Source organism: Rissa tridactyla, chromosome 5 (assembly GCF_028500815.1).
Source record: "Rissa tridactyla isolate bRisTri1 chromosome 5, bRisTri1.patW.cur.20221130, whole genome shotgun sequence".
Lineage (NCBI taxonomy): Eukaryota > Metazoa > Chordata > Aves > Charadriiformes > Laridae > Rissa > Rissa tridactyla.
This window is the reverse complement of record NC_071470.1, coordinates 59,135,797-59,156,418: the sequence shown is the minus strand read 5'-3', so window position 1 is coordinate 59,156,418 and position 20,622 is coordinate 59,135,797. Positions and strand designations below refer to the sequence as shown.

The following is a 20,622-nucleotide window of genomic DNA, read 5'->3' as shown; positions in this document are numbered from 1 at the left end:
GTAATGTCCTATTTGTTTTGGGTTTTTTCCATAACATTATACTAAGGTGTGCACCTTAGTTCTTTCCATCTTTATATATACACAGAGAACATAGCAGGGTGTTTCAGGCTTTTTATTAGCACTAGTTTGGAAATCACAGCATCAGTGAATTTCCTCAGTTTCCCAAAAGTAATAACCGGTCTGCTATCTCTTAATTTCTGGCTGAATTCTACCTGTATTGCTGGTTTTCAGATCCAAGGCCCTCATGTAAATCCATTTATAAAGAGGATTGCTTTGATTGAACTTTGGCAATATCTAAGTGATTATAGAAACTCGGAGGAACTGGCCTTTCTGCACTCTTAGAGTGCAGTACATGAAACCTGGACCTCATCCATGCTAGGAATATGTAACACCAAGGCCCAGAACATGCACAGATGGGCTGCTAAACCTGTAGCAGCAGCATGCTGATTAATAAGGCCATAGAAGAGATCTTTGGCAGCAGGCTTCGGGGGGATCCTAAACCTAAGGTTTTGATCCAAGACCAAATTTGAAGAACACAATGAAGGACGATCAGTTGAGTCACCACTTCCCACAGCACGCTGTAGCAGAGGTGCCCTTGAGCTTTCCCAGACAGTCACTGCACCGCCGACCCAAGTGCAGGGCTGAGGATGCTGCCAGCAGTCCAGAGTCAAAAACATGGCCAAGTTAAATATGTGCTAGTAACTGGTGTAGCACAGGCATGTGGCAGGTGCCAAGGGTATATGCAAAGCCTAGACCACATGAGTTAGGGGGTGCCTTGTCAGATGCAACGACTGTTACCACAGTCCCATTGTGATAACCCCTTGCAGTCACCACCCAGATCCCTTGCAGTTCCTTTTGTAAGCACCATCAGGCTATCTTTGACTGCCCAACTGTTGCAATATGTTCAGTTTCTCTATATGAAGGAGGGAGATTAGTGAAATATTTACAAAATACAGAAAACAGAAAGAGAGCAACTGCATCAGACTAGTAAGTTTTTGCTACACAGGAAAGTACTGTCCCTTAAGTCACATAAAAGTCTTGATGACAACTTCCATGGCACTGTAAACTTGAACTAGTATCCCTTTTTAGTAATACGGCCTAGCACAAGTGGCAATATTTCAGGCTAATCCACCTTACACACTTGCCCCATCAGAATCTAGGCCTGCTACACCTTGACCTCTATCAGATTTTCCAGAATATCTTTCTCTTGTAAAGTAAATACGATATTATGACCCAAAGAGTTGTTGCAGTGAGGTTTTGAGTCAGATGCTCTGCGTGGGATTGACTGTCTTGCATCTTCCACTTAAAAGGGAAATAGTTTTCAAACACTTCATGTCCAATGTAGACCAGGATTGAGTTCATTCCTGAAAGTAAGCACAGGTCATGCCATCTGAAAGAGCAGGTATGAGCTTGCTTCAGAGTAAGCAGGCAGAGGCATGCCAGGCTTATGAAACAGAGTGGCACCAAGACAACAGCAGCTAATCACCACAGCTAGTGTTACTTGCCCCAAAGATGCTACACACATGTTTTTTCAAATACAGCCTGAAGGATTCTCTCCCCAAAAACGTTTATTGAAAAGAAATACAGACAACCTATATGCTAAATTGAGAATACAACCAAATCAGTATCCTGCAATTGTATTGACAAGAATAATCATAGTTATTGTCTTCAGGGTGGCTGTGTGCCAGCTTGTTTGGGCAGATCTATTGCCTTTACAAACAAATGGTGACCCCCCTTCAAAGCTCTGGGATTCCTGGTAGGAGATATGATACCGTGCTGTCACCCTACCCATCTTCCTGTCCAGACACCAAAGCTGCTGAAAGGTTCCCTCTGCTGTGGGTTTGCATTCTGTACTCAGATGTTTGTCAAGAACCCAGTGTGGTTAAAACCACAGTGAGATGCTTTGGCAGACAGGCTTATCTAAAAACACAGAGACAGAACCTACACAGCTGCCCAGGGGATTTCGTCTTCCATATCTTCAGAAGTGGTATGACTCTGTTCACAGGCCTTTGAGTTTCCCATTAGGTTACTCAAGCCTCAGCAGTCCTTTCCAAAACCAACTATGAACCAGCTGTGGTATTTTGCTTGGTACCAGGCAGCTGTTCCCTGGGACCTTAACTTGAGACCAAACTGAGAACGGTCATTGGTCACAGAAGCTTTCAGCCCTTATATAAAGGCCTGACAGTCCCTCACTCCTAAATATCTGGTCTCGAGTGTCCCAGTTGTATGCAAAGATCTAGCTCAAGTTAACCATTCTGGCATCCTTCAGGTTACCTCATTCTAAATCCCAACTCTTTTAAAGACAAGGGAAGTGCAGAAAACGTAAAAGGATAGTATCAGTGCAGAAAGAATTGGAAGGAATATGTTTCCTGCCGTGATTTTACTGACCTGGATAGAAAAATGGAGCACCCGACCACAGTCTCTTGACATCCACAAGGTAATATATCAGCAATAAGAGGATGAAGGCAAAGCAGCTCATGGTTGTCACATATGATATTGACCTACACATGTTTTGAGTAGAAAGATTATTTAGAGAACTATGTGATATAGACAGATCTCAATATAGGAAAGGTAAAACAAAATCATACTAAAAGTTGTATCTCTGCTTACCATAAGTTCTTGTTTATGGGAATAAACCCTTCTTCTTTAGAACATTTTGTCAAGATAGCAGAAATAATTCCCTGAAATAGAAAGTTGCTAAAGTTTATATAACCACTGCAACTTGTTTCAAAAATACTAAGTTTGCGTTGCATAACAATACATGTCTATTAAAAAGCTGCGTAACTATCTGACTTACCATTACTATGCTCCATATGACGAACCGGCTCATAATTTGTTTGTGCTGGTCTTTGTAGAACAAGATAATTTTTCCTGCCTAATGTAAAAAGAATACAAAAAATTAATTAATGCTCATAAATGTAACTACATTTCAAGAGCCAGATATGGTTGCCACTGGCTAACTGTGCTAAGACAGAGAACATGAACAGGATTTATAACAACTAAGTGGCTGAAAGGCTCAGAATGGAAACTCTTTGCAAAGAATGGACACAGATGGGGAAAATATGTAAATGCAGCCCACTCAGTAAGAGAGGTGCACCTTTTCTAATACGTTAACACTGAGCAAAGGGACGAGCAACTTTTTAGGTCAACACAATGTGGCTCGAGCTCCATCCCCCTCAGCAAGGATTGCACGAAGGAACAATGCCACGTTGACTCCCCAGCCAGCCCCAAGAGCTTCTCCACAGCGCCACGTCACACCCTGCCCTGCTCGGAGCACGCGCTTCTTTTCAGGCACCACCAAGAAATGTGTCCACTCACTCATTCCTCAGTGTCACAGTTCTGTTCCAATCTCTGCCCTGCAGAGATTCCCAAGACAGCTAACACTGCATGTCAAATGGAAAATTAGCAGCGGGGAACATGTACAGCTGCAACCTTTAAAACTGCACGCTTAAAATGAAGCTGTGAAGTCTACGCATCTCTTGGCCATATTTTCCAACGTGCAGAGCCAGCCTAGTCCCAGCATAAGCCAACCTTAAAATAAGCAAAGGAAGTTTCCAGGTGGATATTTTGCAAACTGCTTGTGTCCATCCCTTACAAAAACTGAGGAAAAGTCTTGGTTTATCTAACCTGGCAAGCTACTGCCAGGTTAGATTCCACTTCTCTGACATTCACGTCAGGCTAAGTATTGCTCTGGAAGAGGTTTTGTTAGAACCACTCTCAGCCTTAAATAAAGAAAGCAAGTTGCCTCCCCACTTCCAAGATTCCTTCAAATCTTCCAATTATATAACACAGCCAGAAAGAAAAGAGGTACCTGCAGTCCCAGAAATGCCATAACAATGGTATTTATGGTCCCCAGGATCCCTTCAGGATCATACGGCATCGTCGTTTGGTAAACCACCTTAAAGAGAAAGCAGTTGTTAACAGGGCATCTGAGCAATCAGTCTCCTTTCTCTTCCATCCCCTTGCATGTATCATTCCCAAGCCCCTCCTGACAGCTATGTTCAGTGCTTGCCTGTGGCTTCACACTGCAAACCAAACGCTACGTACACTTGAAGAGGGATGCTGATATATATGGTTTTCTCCAAGAAGCAAACGATCAATGTAACCAGCCGCTCCTCCAGTGCAGTTGGGATAGTTTCCAAAGTCTCCAATGCCCCCAGGACCAAGATAGCCCCTAGGACAGAAGCAAACAGGTTACAGCACAAAGTGTTGGTACGCTCCACCTGAACAGTAGCTGATCCAGTGGCCCAACACACTTAAATGCCCAATGTTTTCTGGGGCCAGAGGTACACAGTGAAACACAGGTCCTACATGACAGCTGGCTGGTGGCTGTTTTGATCATTGCAATGCCATGAGCAGGTCATGAGGGGACAGGCAATGTCAGGAGCCTACAGCAATGCTTCAGTTCAGCCCTGGCTACTCAGCTGGCTGCTCCACCTGCTCTGCAGGTGCTGACCCTTTAAGGGGGCAAAGATAAGAGACAGAGATGACATTGTGATGGTGATATATCACTGTACACAGACCTTAGGGAGATTTTAATCCTCTTCTTTAGTTAGAAAGGAACAATGATGTCACGTTTATCACACCTGGTACTTTACCAAAGTAAAGAAAGTTTTTTCACATGATCAATGTTTCCCTTAACCCCACTGGCCTCAAAGCTCTCCTCTTCATTCTTTCCCTACGTCTAATAAAATGTATTTTCTACTCAGTAGAAGAAAAACAATCTGATAGAAAGTCATCTGAGTACATAGTCTTACCTGGGACAACCTGGCACTGGTAACAAGAAGGTCAGGCAGAGCCAAATCACTTCTAACATCAGAATGAAAATCCACTGTGGCCAGTAAGGGAGAATATCCTGCAGAGCGGGACATGGTGTCTCCTGCATGAGATGGAAGGAGGGGGATATTCCATGCCCTTGGGGACATCCTGTACTTCCTGGCAGGCAGTCCCCCAGTCATTACAAAACTGGGTTCTACCAATAGATCTTTCATCTTCGCAAATGATTTCCAGATACTTGGGGGAGGGGGAGAAACAAACCAAAACAAAAGCCCACAATGTTTTTTAGCTTGGAAATGTCAAAAGGAATTTTGATTCATGAGTAGAACAAAAGCCTTTTGGGAAAACAGACTCCAGAAAGGCCAAAAAGCAGTATTACTTTCCCCTGCTGTGAAAAAACACTGCCAAAATTAACTGGACAAAACACAGGCCACAGGACTCAGCACAGAGATGCCTGTCCCTGGGGTCCCTTGGTGGTGGAAAGTCATCAAAAGTGCCTGGGAATCCCTGCTTCTAAGCACCATCTGAATGGATTGGTGAAATCCTCAAATACAGCAAAGCTGGATGTAATAAATTGCAGACCGGGACACTGAAGGGTGCATGTTCCCTGAAATTTTTGCCAGGTCACACTGCACTACACATCAGGTAAGACGCTACATGTTTTGTCATCATTTCTCATATGTTTTTTGTGCCCAAACAAGAGCAAAAGCTCCCAAATCCTACTCCAGTATCACTTGTCATCTCCCCGTGTAACTCACCAAGATCCCACTCTCAGCCCCAGCTCTTGTAAACAGGAGTTCGAGAGCAGCAACCACCAGGTATGTGAATCCCAGCCTCTGGAGCACCCCAGGAATACGCAGATTATCCCAGGACACTAGAAAACATGCAAGCAATGTTGAAGAGGAGCAGATATGGGCTCTTTTGTAAATACAAAAGCTACCCTTCTCCAGGGAGAGCTGAGACCCACTGCAGAAGGAACAAGGGACACATCCGCTCCACCACCTCACTTTCTGTAAATCATAACCCTGGGAAAGTCACCACTGAGACGATAAACAGTGGTCGGCACAGGGGTCAAACAGAGAGAATTGCGTCAGTGCAGAACTGATCGTCACTCTGCAGCATACCATCGAACTGCCCCCATGCAACTGGTCCTAGAGCAAGGCTGACTGTTTTCTCAACAGCCCAGCCAAGGAGGCAGCAACAATGGTTGCAGAAATACAAGGAAGAGAGCAAGTTCCACTCACGCGGTCCAAGGCAGTAATTGGGATTCACAACTATGATTCCCAGCAGGATTAGCAGAAAACTCCTCCAGAGGATTTTCCCGAGCACCTTCCGCTTGGAACTTCCCCACTTCAGCATGGAGCTCAGTGACAATGATATCGACGTCCCCATGATGAACACAAACCTGGAGAACAGAGAAGATGGGAAACAGAGCTGACAGATGTCTCATCACACAGGTGTGTGACAGGAACCACTAAAGCTAAAAGAGTAGCCTGCATTGGCCCAACAGAAATGCATGCATTGAGTGAAACTGGACAACTTCATTTCCTCTGATTGCTAGGAATTCCCGGACAGCTGAGCTTGCACTATGGGACCTTTCCACCTCTTTCAATGGTCAGTTGAAGCAATAAAGTTCAGGGAAGTAATTGCATTCTGGTCTTTTTGCAGCAATACATATGCCACCAAAAAATTGCATTACCCAAAATTAAATTCACATCTTCAGAGCAGTAAAACACAAGCTGCAAATCTGATTCAAATTCAGAACTGACTGTAGATTAGGTTCACAGTCCAAGTCCAGCTCCCATCTCCAAGAGTAACCACAACCGGTGTGTATTTTAGAGAAGCATGCTAGAGGTAGACGGGATAATTGCTTCCCCATAAAACCATTCTCTGGTAATAGACAGATTACCTTAATCCAAAATTCCCTTGGCTGTTTTATCTCTGGATACACATCAGTTCGGCTTTGAATCTTGCCAGATTGACCACCTTCAACACAGTAGCATGGCAATGAGCTCCTCAGGGATACTGCGCTTCCACTGGCAGGGCAACCCTGGGCCTCCCACTGCCACTGTGTGTGAGGAGGAAGGAGGATGTGGGGCAACCAAAAGCACTTAGCTCTTCTACTGATTGATAAGGATGATGCTGTTATCTGGAGGGGCAGATTCCTATCAGCTGTTTAACACAAATTCATCCCTCCAAATACATTTCCATGTGGAGGCAAAGTGCACACAATGTTCTCCTTGCAACCCTTAAATAAAGAATCACTTGACACAAGAACTATTATTCATGAAGACTTACCATGGAAACACCAGATCTGCAACTGTTAATCCTACAGAGAAATAGGAAGGAACACATTATTTACCTCAAACCCTCCCTAAATTCTAACAACATTACTGTTGAGTTTCCAGAGGAATTGCAGGCTGCTTGCAATTATTTGATGCCCCAAAATCTAAAACACATTATAAACAAAACTTAAAAAGAGCCAATCATGTTGCTTCACTGCTTTTACCATTCTTCAGAAATAGGGTCGGAGCTGATTGCTGTGTCTTGGGAAAGATTTCAGGGATGGGATCCTTGCTATTCTCTGCTAGAGCAGCATGATACCCGACCCCTTCCCCATCAGCTTGCCAATCAAAGCATGTTTGTACAGCATCAAGTACCATCAGCGTGACTGTGGTCATTAAACAACACAGAAAAGTTAAAGACACAAACCTGCGTCAAAAATGAAAAGGTTACACACAGATTGTGATCTGAAACCATCCCGTCACTGTATGACGAGCAGGACTATATGCTGCTTTGCCCATTAACCTAACAGGCCAGATACCCTGCTGAGGCAAACTGGCACAGTGTCCCAGCCTTCAGCCAAGCAACAGCTCGCTGCAGCAGCTGCACTGCTAACCATATCTAGCTACTGCTGCAGTTAAAACACAGATTAACTGTCTGAATTGTACTTTACCATTCCAACTCTCATGTTTGAAGAACCAGTATTTTCCTCCTCCATAGTTAACAAACACCATAATTATAAGAGAGAGCCTAAAAAGACAACAACAAAAACAACTGCAAAGTATCACATGTCGATGAAATACATATATATGAGCACACAGTTAATTTTTACCCCCATTAAAGCATTTCTGACAGTGAGATCTGTTTTATTTTATTTTTAAAGCAAGATTATGTGCAAGGTTTCCAGCTTTGCCAACCAGGAAGCAGCGTTTCAAAGATCACGAGTGGCAGTGAACCAAAGTAAGCTCCTTCACATCGCGTTTTCGCACTGAACATATGTTGTTCTCTTCCACCCTCTGCACAACTTTAATGTTTCCTCAAACTAGATCAACTATAAAGTGTTTCAGAAAATCCAAGAATTAAAACCTTGATTATCTTCCAAGTTAAACAGACCCCCTTGAACCGTCCATCTGCTATACATTTCCATACACTGTCAAACCGCCACTGGCAAAATCTCATTCCCTTTGGAAGACTTGCTTTTGAGCAAGGTCTTATGCTCACCCTCGGAAGGTGTCCAGGGAACGCAGCCGCTGCCGAGAGACTGTGCTCCACAAACGCGGGGTGGGATCACTGCTAATGGAGTCTGTTGTGTTTGGGGACCCGAGCTCCTTCGGGAACAAATCAGACATACAAAGGGCAAGTCGGCAGCTGCATCAGCTGCCTAGGGAACAGAAGTCAGCAATCTGCAAACTTTCACATGCTGTGTTTGTCTTTGTGCTCCCCATCTTCCTCTTCCTTTTGTTTCCCCACTTGCTACTTCTAACCCCTTCATGGCTCCACCATATTGCAATAATAAAATTGCAGATGCTCCACACCACACCTTTGACCAGGGCGGAAACAACAATGCAGTGAAAAGAGGCTGTGTTTGAGACTCATGAGACTTGGGTCCAGTCCAAATCAGCTACAGACTTGCTGTCACTGTGAGTGCTGCTTTACAACAGAGCTGAACAGATCCAGTTCCTGACTCTCAAACAGAATCCAACCCATCCCATCCCATCAGCACTTGTCTGACACCACAGACTGTTTAGAGAGCTAAACCAGTAGAAAATGAATCCTTTTAAATGCAGGAAAGGCTTCTTTCCAGTCGAGTTTCCTAAATCCCTCTGATCAGCCCCAGCGACAACATAAAGAAGCAGACATTGCTGTAACACAGCTACGGAGATGAACAACTACAAGAATTGCTGCAGAGCTCTGCTCCCAAGTCTTTTGATTCTGGACAGGTTTGGACCTCCTAGATGTGAAGCCCAGACTGTGATGATCTATCTAAATGCTAGTACAAAACACAGCTCACACAGAAATGACAGCTCTAGGGCTGCCAGAAAAATCTTGATTTATGTGTAGATCCTGCTAAAATTCCTACTGTGCTGGAGGCAGACATGAAAGCTGCCATTTCTTCCCTTCCCTTACGTTGTCAGAAGGGGACAGTATTTTCACCGACACATTTACTTCAAGAGAACTAAAGAGGGTACGAAGTGGTATGGTCAGGACTTGCAAGAGCTCTACTGGGAATCCACCAAAATTGCATGGGTCTAGCAGTCTCCATTGACATAGAATTGTCTGTCTGACATCAGTACAAGATTTGACAAGGGGAGCATGCACAAAGGGAAGATGATTAGTAATAAACAAGTCCCCAGATGTCCGGATAGTGTGTGTTCCTCAGAGATAAAAACACTACAAAATGCAAATTAAAGATAATGTGGTCACTCACAGAATTAATTAGACGATCAGTTTCTCTGGGGTTCAGTTTCTTGTAAACCCAGCTTCTGACTGGATCAATTCTGAAAATTAGTAAGAGTTTAAAACACAAAACAAACCAAAGAGTACTTTATGGCCAATTTCGTCTTACTATCAACTATTTAGCAGCATAAATCAAAAGATGGGTCAGTCTCTATTTCTGTTTTCCCAGCCCACGTACATAATACTGAGATTCAGCCAGTACCTGGAACCCCAGTTAAGTCCAGCTATGTAATTACATCGCCGCAAGCTCAGGTTCGGGACTTTATTCTCAGGTTGTTTACAGGCAGGAATGACTCACTTCATTCAGTACACAGGATGGAAGGCTGCATATGCTACACATGCTTAGGTACCGATTCAGGGCTAGACGCAGGAACAAGTCATAGGAGGGTGAAGCAGTGTGTATGCAAGCTAACGACGGACATCATCTGCTTTGCAGTAATGGCTCCACACACAAACTAACAAGGCTGCAAGATAACCCCCAAGGGAAATTGTATCACTCCGTATTTATTATCATATGGACAGCTACCGCAGGTTAACTTCTGAATGGCAGCCTGGTAACAGGGTCTGATTTGCAAGCATGGCTACAGTGGCACTCTGAAGCACTGCCACACTATGACACATGTTTTTAAACGCAGCCCCACTTCATGTGTGAGGAGGTATTACAGTACTGTTTACTTACTTCATAAAAAGGTGCCCGGCAATCAGGACAGCAAGGATGCCCATGTAAACCAGGAAAGCAAAGAGAATAGCTACATGAAAGAGAGAGGAACACAACTCTGTAAATGACCTAACAAAACCATTTAGCAGCCTGGGGTTGGCCAAGCATGACACAAACATGACAAATAGCCCAACCCACCATTCATCACACCATCGTCTCCATGCAATACATATCCCCAGCTGGAGTCCCAGGGGAAAAAAAAAAAAAAAAAAAACAACAAAGCAACCCAAACCAAAAGCAGGCTAGTTTCAAAGTGCAGCTCAGTGACTGCACATCTCAGCATAAAAAGGCAAAATTAAACTGCACTGCATCACACGGCAATGGTGAGAAAAGAGTTGATGTGTCATACATTCTGAAGAAGAAACTAGAGATTTAGAAACAGCCTCAACATGAGGACAGCGGAGAGGGTAACAGAGTTTGTAAGCATGGAGAATTTTTCTTTACAGCTGGAAAACTGGAAGGACTGAACAATAACCTAATGTAAAGGAAAAGAATGGAAGAGACATACATGAGAGTTTGAAACAGCCCTAGAAAAGACATGAACAAAAAAGCAAGATGTCAGGTTTAAAATAAAAAGTGCAACAAAAATATAAACGCTGTATGAGTTGGTTTTTTTTTGAGAGAAGCAAGACAGAGGGAAGAAGAGGGAACATTCTGCACACATACACAAACATGCAGGGAAACAGGAACTAACTACAAAAATATCTCCCTCCGGACACATACCCACTGATTTTTCTGGGCTAATCCCTGCTGCAAAAAGGTTGTGGTCATACAGCGTATGATGTGAAGAGGCCTGATCCTGGTCAGGGCCTCAAGACGGGTGTATAAAACATACGGAGGTAAGATGCTGAGAGGAGGAGCAAGCCCATGACACATCTTCAGCGCAGCATGAGTGGTTGCATGAGCTTTTTATGAAGTTGGATTTGCTGGGAGACATGCAAGTTGCAGAATGGAAGGGGAAAACAGAGCATTACATACGGAGGTAGCTGTTGATAGGGCCTTCATTGATGACTAGGTCACAAGAAACAGTTTTGGTGCTTGTACTTAGGGTCTTTACCACAAGGGAATAATTGCCAAACTCTCCAAAATGATACTGAATCCTGCAAAGGATAAACGAAACGAAACTTTCTGAGCCATCACCGCTACAGGCAGGTAGAACAGCAGCATTTGGGGGATTACAAGCCTGAAAACTTGTAGGAAGGCATGCTGAAAACTTGGCCTAACAGCATGATCTAGCAAGGAGCTGTCTGGCTCTGCCTTTGCCCAACGCAGATGCTTCACCACACTCCTACATCACCTGTCTTCTTGAGCTACAGCCCCTCTGCAAGAGAAACCAGGAGCTTGCACGTGCTGGCTCAACGCATACCGTTTTGGCGCCTGCTCGCGCCTAGATCTTTTCAGCACAATTACAATGTACGCCACAGTTACAGCAGCGGGGGCAAGACAGAGCTCTAGATCTAAACAGTCAGGAAAAAGGAGGTGATGAGCGGGCAATAAACAGGAGCATGGCTTCAAGAAAAAACAAAATAGTATAGAACCGTCCAGGTGTTCCCTGAGTCTGGGCCACGTACTTGCAGAGCTCTCTGTCACCCACAGAGCCGTTGACCTGCAGGGTGAGTGGATGCTGGGTGTCAACCATCACCACCGCCGTGCCCGGTCTGCTCTGGCTCCCGTTGCTCGGTGGGACGAACGCCAGGAGCTGATACAAGCACTGTGGAAGAGGAGGGTGAAAGGATCTCATCAGTGCCAAAGGAGAGTGAGAGGGGGTCCCGCTTTGCACAGCGGCAAAGGAAAAGCCAAGGGAAGATGCCCGGGGAGTGGCGCAACTCCCGCTGCGGGGCCGCTCGAAGGTAAAACCGAAGGGAAGGGCCTTAACAAAGGCGGGGGGAGAGGCCAGGAAAGCGAAGCAGCCCCGCCGAGGGCCGGGGCCGGGCTGTCAAAAGCGGAGGCCGGGGGTGCGTGACACACACAGGGACCCGGCACAGCCCCTCCGCGGGTCGCTCCGCTCACCTGGTGGCAGGCGCCGGAGCGGGCGGCGAGGCGGAGGCCCTGCGCCGGCAGCTCGTTGCGGACAAGCAGCAGGGCCTGGTCCATCCGCCCCGGCGGCCGCCGCTCCGCCGCCGCCGCCCCGCCGCGGGGCCCGGCCCCGCTCCCCTCCGGCGAGCCCTCCCCGTGGGGCTGCGTGAGGCCGGGCGCCATCAGCAGGGCGCCCAGCGCCGCCGCCACCGCCGCCACCAGCCCCGCCGCCGCCGCCATGTCGCTGCGCTCCGCCCCGGGGCGGCGCCACTGCCGCCGCCACCGCCCTGCGCGGCCGCGGCGGGGCAATGAAGCGGCGTCGGTCCTTCCCCCATTCCCCGGCCCTGCTGGGTTTTCCGGGGTCAAGCTTTCCTGCCCGGGGCGGCCGGCAGCCCGGGCCTTCCTGCTTGGAAAAGCAGGAGGATGAGGAGCCAGGCGAGTGTCTAGCTTGAAGCCGGTTTTAACAAGAACCGCGGCCACGCGTGGCCTTTCCCGTAGGACTGAAGTGTCTGCCAGGCAGCTGTGTGGCCTGCAGTGGAAAAGCCCCACGGACGTTCATCCCCGGGCTGGGAAGAGGGTCCTGCTTGGCCTCCATCTGCCAGGGAGAATGCAGAAGCCACGGCCATGGAAAAGAGACCGCACTTTGTTAGGAGGGAGTTTCCTCCCAGGGAGGTGTCGTCTGTCTCCTTGGCGCTGCTGCTTGCGGCCGTCCTGCTGCTTAATGCCATTCTCTACCTGTACCTCAACGAGTTTTACACCTCTTCGGGACACGCCGAAACGGACCCCAGCCTCTGCCCTTTTGGGTACTTCAGATTGGGAGCGGTGAAGAACTGCTCCCCATGGCTCTCCTGTGAAGCCATCAATAGGGAAGTCAGGAAACTCAAGTGTGTTGGTGAAGGTGCTGTGAAAAAGGTGAGTTTGGTTTTCCTTTCTTGCCCCCTGTGGATAAAGAGCTTTCACTGTTTGATGGCTTATTAATGGCCATACTGCTGTTGTAATTATCCTTGCAGCAGCTAATTACTGTAGACATCCGGGGCATATGGCTACTGATGAGGTGCACAGAACAGGTAGGAGAGCCCGACCGGAGCCTGGGGCCACCTCCCTGACACCGAACGACATCCAGCTGCACAAGCAAAATCACAGAGATCGGTGAAGCACTTGTGGAGCATGGTACAATTGTGGCAGAGTAAGACTGTCTGGTTGGGTGGTATGAGATAATTTAATTTGTCTGCATTGCCCATTCCAAAGAAAACTTGGGAAATCATGATGTAGTTATGACATCGGTATGGGCTTGCTGTGACAGGTACATGGCCCTGCTTAAAGGCTTGACTGTGCCTGGTGACTGTAATTTGCAGTTGTGACTAAGCAGTGACCCGGTGATCAGCGGCAGCTAGTGGAAGAAGGCTCTCCATGTGTCTTACATGTCTCTTGTGTGTTCTCAGGTCTTCCTTTCCGAGTGGAAGGAAAACAAAGTGGTCCTTTCACAGCTCACCAACTCAGAGCTGAAGGAGGACTTTCTCCACGGACTGAAGATGCTGAAAGCACTTCAAAGCAAGCACGTTGTCCGGCTGCTTGGCTACTGTGAGCAGCAGTTTACAATCCTCACCGAGTACCATCCTCTAGGCTCCCTGAGGGGCCTGAATGAAACCCTCCACATCCCCAAGTACAAGGGCATGAACACCTGGCATCGCAGGCTGATGCTTGCTATGGACTATGTGAGTGTCATTCGGTACCTGCACAGCAGCCCTCTGGGCACCTTAGTGATGTGTGACTCGAATGACCTGGACAAGGTCCTCTCTCAGTATCTCCTAACAAGTGACTTTCACATCCTGGTGAATGATTTGGATGCTTTGCCGCTGGTGAACAGGAGTGCCGGCAGGCTGGTGAAGTGTGGTCATCGAGAGCTCCGGGGTGAGTTTGTAGCTCCCGAGCAGCGTTGGCCCTATGGAGAAGAGATACCATTTGAGGATGACCTCATGCCTCCCTATGATGAAAAAACAGACATCTGGAAAATCCCGGATGTCTCCAATTTTTTCTTGGGCCACGTTGAAGGAAGTGACATTGTGCGACTACATTTGTTTGACATCCATGCAGCATGTAAGAGGAAGGACCCGGCTGAAAGGCCTTCTGCCCAAGAGGTCTTAGACACTTACAGGAAAGTTTTAACTCTGCTGATTCGGGAGGCGGCCATGCCTGGTACTAGGGAAATGTTATAGTGAATCATGAGACAAACAACATACTGAAATTGATGTCCTTCTTATTTATTTAGCTTGCCTGAAGGGCAAAATCTCTGTCCACAAAGCTGAGAAGAAAAGAATAACTGAACTTGTACCTTTTGATTTAAAAAAAAAATAATAATCCACCCAATGCTGGAGCTGTGCAAGCTTCCCACTGTCATGTTTAAGCTATCATCGGAAGAAGAGGAGGGAGAGAGATGAAACTGTGTGGGTGCGGAGGGAAATTTGTTCCTTAAGAAATAACAAATTTTCTTTTGCAACTTTTACACAAAAACCCTATTAAAAAAAAATGACTGGCAGAGGACTGGAGAGCAGAGACCATGGCATGTCCCACACAAGCTTTTTGCTTATTTCTGTGGCTTTGGCTCAAGTCTTGTCCACAGAACTCTCACCCACTTCCCCATAGAATAAAAGCAGTGGTCGCTCGGAGAGGAGTAGCCCAGTTCACTTCAGATTTTGGTGAACCCCGATGCCAGAGCCCCAATGGCAGTCGCTCCCTGCTGGATGGGGAATAGGTTGATTTTGGAGCTGTACGGCCATTGCTCTGTGGGCCCCGTATCCCACCCCAGCAAGCATGTGGCCACTTTGTAAGCAAGCAGATGACGCAGATCCCAAAGAGGCTGCTTACAGGCGTGCTTTTGGTTTTCAAGCCTTTGCCTTGTGGTATTCTCAGATGGGCTTTTTGGAGGTGAAGCTGTAAAATTGGAATCTCTTGCTGTTTTTTAATCCATAGAAATCCTGAGCACTTTGGAAGAGAGTTGAAGTGTATCTTTTTTCATTCACTTACCCTTGCTGAGTGTCATCACGACTCGATGGAAAGGGGGAGCACAGGGAACTGAAAGAGAATGTGACTTCCTTACACAGCAATGAGCTTTAAACGTGGGGTTTGAAAAATAAAAGCCCTATATTCAGAGCATACAATGCTATTTGGTCTGAATTTTGAGGGTGGTGAGGCACTGGAACAGGTTCCCCAGGGAAGTTGTGGTTGCCCCATCCCTGGGAGCATTCAAGGCCAGGCTGGATGGGGCTTTGAGCAGCCCGGTCTAGTGGGAGGTGTCCCTGCCCATGGCAGGGGGGTTGGAACTAGATGATCTTTAAGGCTCCTTCCAACCTAAACAATTCTATGATTCTATGAATTCAAAGACCACTAAGCATAAAGAAAGGCTGCTTTTTTGTTCAGTGTGCTTAGGAGAAAGCTTTTGGTACCTACGTGGATGTTACAACCTGGTACCAACAGCTGGAGAGGAAGAATAATGATGCCTTAATCCAGCAGTAGGCTCTGTTTTGTAGGATTGGGATGTACTTGTTCTGTCAGTGAAAAAAACAGGAATAGCATGAATGAGACACATGGACTCTACCGTTACACACCTGAGGACTTTCTGTTCTGTGGACCAGGTCTTTGAAAGGACTAAGGGCCTGAGAAAACTTTCATGTTTTGACTTGAGAGGTGATTTGTAAGCAGAGAAGTACATGGTCCTTTCTGCTGAAGAGTTTGGTTCTGTTCTGTGCTGTGCTGATATTTCTCTTCACCTAAACAAGCCGTGTTATGACTGCACTGAGAAACACAGTCAGTTTGTATACATAATGTTCAAATGCACCTGTGTTCTATTGCTACCAAAATTTTATTATAAATGGAAAAACTTTTCTGCAAATGACTAAATTCACACCTGATTTCATACAATGCCAGCAAGAGCCCTTTAAAGCCTGCTCATTATGACTTTCCTTTCCCTCTGGGCAGTCTTATTTTCTTAAATTAGCTAATTTTTGCCATTTTTTAATTTGTGCTGTCCTTCTTGGAAGCTTTCCTGCTCAGGTTGTTAGGAAGCAAAGCTCAGAAATCAGGGTCTCCAAAAGAGAACAGTGATTTTGGATGCTTCGTGTTTGTTTTGGACCTTGACTCAAAACACCTTAAAGAAGCCTGTGTGAAAAAGAGTGCTCTCTCTGTTGTAATTGCATCATCCAGCCCATGCACTCTTGAGTTGTTATTAATAAGGTTAGAGTTCTACAGTTCCAGCATGAATCCAGGATGTGCAACAGTTGGAAAAGCATCCTGTTAAAGCTCCTCAAAGCTGGGGATCAAGCTTGGAAGGGCCAAGAGTCAAACCTTTTGCATGTGTCCCCAACAATAATTTGTTACCTCTTGTTAGCCATCATGTATACTTGAAAGAAAAATCAGCATTCGATGGCTGTGAAGTAAACATACCATGCGTTTTTATGAGTAGCAAGGACAGACAAGAAGAACCTGCCAGGCTTCTTATGCTGGTCTCTCTCAGTTAAGGCAAGCTTCCACTTGGACTCTTGCTCTGTTGTGTACCTTTGCACCTTGCAAACAGCCATATTAATTTCACAGAGTGAAAAACAAATGAGGACAAATTCTGGTTCTGAGTAATTTTTGTGCCGTGGAGATGCCCCTCTCTGTTCCTGGATGATATAGTTACAAATTTTTTTAAGAAAAGGTGTCTCCCTAAACATTCACCCTGAACATGTCTCTTCTCCATTCGCTCTCCTTCAGCTTGTGTGTTGTCCAGCACTTCAGCAGGAATAAATTACATATGTTCTGAATACAGCATTATGGAGCTTCAAAGTTTCTTCTTTGGGATGTTGTTTCTGTCTATGAGGCACTAGATGGCAGCATGAAGGTCAATTTAGCGTTAGTTATTAACAGTTATTAGCAGTTACAGTCTCTCGTGACCAAACATAGCCAGGATCTGGTCTTGGAGCCAGTATTTTGCTAGTAAACTTCCATAGACACCTAAAAGATCTCATTGTGTTTGCCTTAGCGAGTCTGTAGTAACAAGACAGATAGATATAAGGGCTGTCAGAAGAGCCACACGTGCCAGTTGAAGGGGCTGCCTCCCCTTTAACTTGCCCATGGTATTTGTGGACTTCAATGTCCCTCTTAATCTCAACCTGGTGCAACCTCAACCAAGTTTGAATGTCACCGTCTTCCAGTCTTTCAGTAAAATCAGAGGAGTTTGCACCCTCTCTGTCTTTCTGTTCTTCCCCACTAACCCCTTCCGCAACCTGAAGACTGCATGAATCCCATCATTCCCACATTTTCGGCTTCTTTTACCTTAAAGGGAAGAGGCAAAGCCTCACGCAGAGGGAAAAAGAGGCAGGACAGCCCTACACGCATTTGTCTCCTCTCTTTCCAGTTCTCTCTGCTGGCCATTTCGGTTTTCACCACCAATGACAGCCTTGGATAAACATTCAGGGACTTTGCTGCCCCAGTACAAGTTGATCTGCTATGTCTGGTGAAAACATCAAAGGATGAAGAGCAGAAAAAGGCCTGTTCACAGCTGGAAGCCTGCAAGCCTCTCTCCTCATCCACTCCCCAGCCAGCTAGAGACCAGTGGACATGACCTTCCCTGCCAAGACCACTGCCACAGCTCTGCCTAACCTCAACAACAGCTGCTGGTTCTCATCTCAAGCTCAAATCAAGGGCCTCACATTCCCTCTCCTTTCCCACAAAGGAAGCTTCTCTTGAGATGGTTATTGCTAGGTTTCCTATTGTATCCCTGTTTTTCCATCCCATAAGTCCAGACAAAGAAGCTGCACAGAGACACAGACCACACAAGGGGAAGGACTGCTACTGGTGCTCATCTCCTTCAGAAAAATTCAGAGGAGGTTCCCCAAACCACTCTAGTGGTGGTCAGTGTCAAGGCAGATATGGTCCCAGGGCTTTTGTTTGCTGCCATCACCAAGATGAAGGCCTTGGGTCTGGCCCTTGACCAGGGAGAGGACAACCCTTTTGCTGATGTCAGTGATCTGTACCACCTTGCCCTTCCCTTTTGGGCAATGCCTCCTCTGCCATCCCTGCAGCAGTCCCACAGCACATCCTGCCCACCTCATCTGACCAGCTAGACAAAGAACCAAAGCAGAGACCCTCTCCCAGACTCAAAAAATAGCACCTGGTTCCCAGACTGAACTCTCCTGGGACACTGCTATGCCAGCAGTGGAGGAGACAGGGAGACCCAGGACATGCCAGCTGAGCCTGTTGATAGTCTGGCTGTGGACGCAAACTGCATCAGGGCACCTGGACCCACTACTGGTATGGTATGCTCTGCCCTTGGTCCCATGCGGTTGCCAAAATAAATTCCCAGTGGATTTCCTGATAAAATTTAGCCCTTACCAGGTAGGCTTGTACCACAGGATACAGAATGGAAACAGCCTGTCTCATAGCAGAGTCCCAGCTTCAGTTCAAACCTGCTGCTCCTTTATTTTTCTCCTCAGCGTCATCCAAAGAATAGCACTGTCAAGGTTATGCTGTTTTCCTTTCCAAACTGCCTGCTGGCTCAAGTCCGAGGTAGTGCGTTTCCCTTTGTGTGGCGTGGGTTTCAGAGTACATCCTAAAAGCACTGCTATACCGCTAAATCCTGTACAGGTGAGCAGCATTTAAGGCAACTCGTCTGTACATTTGACACCACCAGATGTTAAAAAGTATTGCATACACAGCCACACCAGCTGCTATGTAGGTCTGGGTAAACACTGAGGAAATAAAATGGACACAACCTATTTAATTGAACAAGTTTGGGTTTTTTCCTTTTTTGAAGGATCCTTTTAAAGTCCATGTTACTCTGTGTTTAATAGAGTGGTAACTATTAAGTGTATCAAAAATTCAGAATACCACACAAACTTTTTGGAAATTCTATCACAAGCTCTAAACCAGTATTTTCCTTTGGTGCCACATAAACAAAACATCAGATCATTATCTTTGTGTGAAACAGAAGCAGTGCTGTTTGCCAAATATAATTTGTGAGATATTTGGCAGAACTTGCAACTGTAAACCGATTCTATCATTATGACTGTAATGCCTTACCAACAGTCAAGAGACCCTGGGAACAAGAAAAAAGTGGTTCTCAAGTTCTTCTAGCATGATATAATGCATATATTTGTAGAGTTCATCCACATAAATTATATGCTAGATGGTACTTTTAAAAAAGAAAAGGGATTTTATGGTTTTATTTTAATTGAAATACTGTATACTTGAGATGACCACATGATTTCCAATAATTGTCAGTCTGTGTTCTGAAGTCTATAATCCAGTATTTATCAGGATTAAATGGTGAATATATTTATATTACAATGATATTTATGCCTCAGCGATTTCTGATTCTGTTTAGCTCTGGGTAACTTAAAATCCATTAAAAATTATATATTTATATATAGAGACACACAGACATCCTTTGGCCATAATTTTCAAAAGAACAAACTTACTGTTAGATTCCAGAATTCACATTTTAGATATGAAGTAAGTGGATTTTCAAAACTGATAATATTCAGCAGCTTTCAGTCAATTTTATAGTAGTTGCTGGATGCTAAGGACTTCTGGAAAGTTAATTCTTTCCTTGCAGAGCTGGAAGATCCTGTTCAGCAATTCTCTTGATATATCTATGGGGCTGAAGTGGGTGCTTTTATCAAGTACACACTACATTTCTTTGTGGAATGAACAACGTTCCCACTTTTGTAAAAGTTGGGATTTTATTTTTTTTAATTAAATCACACAGCTATGTGCTTTTCTCCCCAAGAGCTGGGCTGAAACTCGCCAGGCTTATTTGCTACTGTGTAATGTTGAAAATCTAGCCACTGAGCTTGGGCCTCCATTAGCTACGTTTTGGCAGAAGAGCTTATGCCAATGCCATATATTATTATATATTATTTGTTTGGAGCCTGCATGCTTTAGTCACAGGCCAGGATCCTGGAGGTCAGTTGCTATACAGGCACAGTACAAAATGACAGTCCTTTCCCTACAAGCAGCTTTAGTGTAAGAAAGTAGAAAACAACTGATGTGCTCATGCATTAACAGCATACACAAGTGTTGGTCATCCCATCCCACCTCATCGAAGCTACAAATAAATATGGTACATAATCTACACAGACTGGCCACACCATTTCTTCTGCGCATAATGACAGCTGCAAGGCCTGACTGCTCTGACCAAATTCAACTGCAGCTTGCATTCCCATTTCTGAAGGTGTTTCAGGAGCCTAAGACTGAAACAAAAGCCCAAGCTATAAAAGGAAACAACAGTGTACCAGGACAAGCTAACCTAGGCTTAAGAGTCAACCAACTTTGGTATTTGAACCAGATTCCTTGAGGAAGTCATGCAGAAGACCTACGCCCCCAGAACCTCTATT

General features: G+C 45.6%; 2 protein-coding genes across 2 annotated transcripts in view; one reads left to right on the top strand and one right to left on the bottom strand.

The window, feature by feature from the left end:
- Positions 1-92: 92 nt before the first annotated feature.
- HGSNAT (heparan-alpha-glucosaminide N-acetyltransferase) overlaps positions 93-20,622 on the bottom strand; it is a 26,217-nt gene continuing 5,687 nt past the window's right edge. The window contains exons 3-18 of the mRNA XM_054202997.1: positions 11,806-11,945; positions 11,213-11,334; positions 10,196-10,265; positions 9,488-9,557; positions 8,281-8,387; positions 7,733-7,809; positions 7,075-7,105; positions 6,021-6,181; positions 5,535-5,650; positions 4,758-4,879; positions 4,048-4,174; positions 3,812-3,898; positions 2,798-2,875; positions 2,611-2,681; positions 2,389-2,501; positions 93-1,364 (exon numbers count right to left, since the gene is read on the bottom strand). Of these exons, the coding sequence (XP_054058972.1) occupies positions 1,183-1,364; positions 2,389-2,501; positions 2,611-2,681; positions 2,798-2,875; positions 3,812-3,898; positions 4,048-4,174; positions 4,758-4,879; positions 5,535-5,650; positions 6,021-6,181; positions 7,075-7,105; positions 7,733-7,809; positions 8,281-8,387; positions 9,488-9,557; positions 10,196-10,265; positions 11,213-11,334; positions 11,806-11,873 (1,602 nt within the window). The 5' untranslated portion in view covers positions 11,874-11,945 and the 3' untranslated portion in view covers positions 93-1,182. The remainder of the gene's footprint in view (positions 1,365-2,388; positions 2,502-2,610; positions 2,682-2,797; positions 2,876-3,811; positions 3,899-4,047; positions 4,175-4,757; positions 4,880-5,534; positions 5,651-6,020; positions 6,182-7,074; positions 7,106-7,732; positions 7,810-8,280; positions 8,388-9,487; positions 9,558-10,195; positions 10,266-11,212; positions 11,335-11,805; positions 11,946-20,622) is intronic.
- Positions 12,534-19,572, top strand: POMK (protein O-mannose kinase). Its single transcript, XM_054202998.1, has 2 exons — positions 12,534-13,162; positions 13,693-19,572. Exons 1-2 carry the CDS (start codon positions 12,875-12,877, stop codon positions 14,464-14,466), a joined length of 1,062 nt encoding a protein of 353 aa, XP_054058973.1. The 5' UTR covers positions 12,534-12,874; the 3' UTR covers positions 14,467-19,572.

Excerpts from the sequence above, each read along its gene's own strand:
- POMK (XM_054202998.1), top strand. The coding sequence starts at position 12,875 with ATGGAAAAGAGACCGCACTTTGTTAGGAGGGAGTTTCCTCCCAGGGAG. Across the intron at positions 13,163-13,692 it reads GTGAAGGTGCTGTGAAAAAG|GTCTTCCTTTCCGAGTGGAA; the intron begins GTGAGTTTGGTT and ends GTGTGTTCTCAG.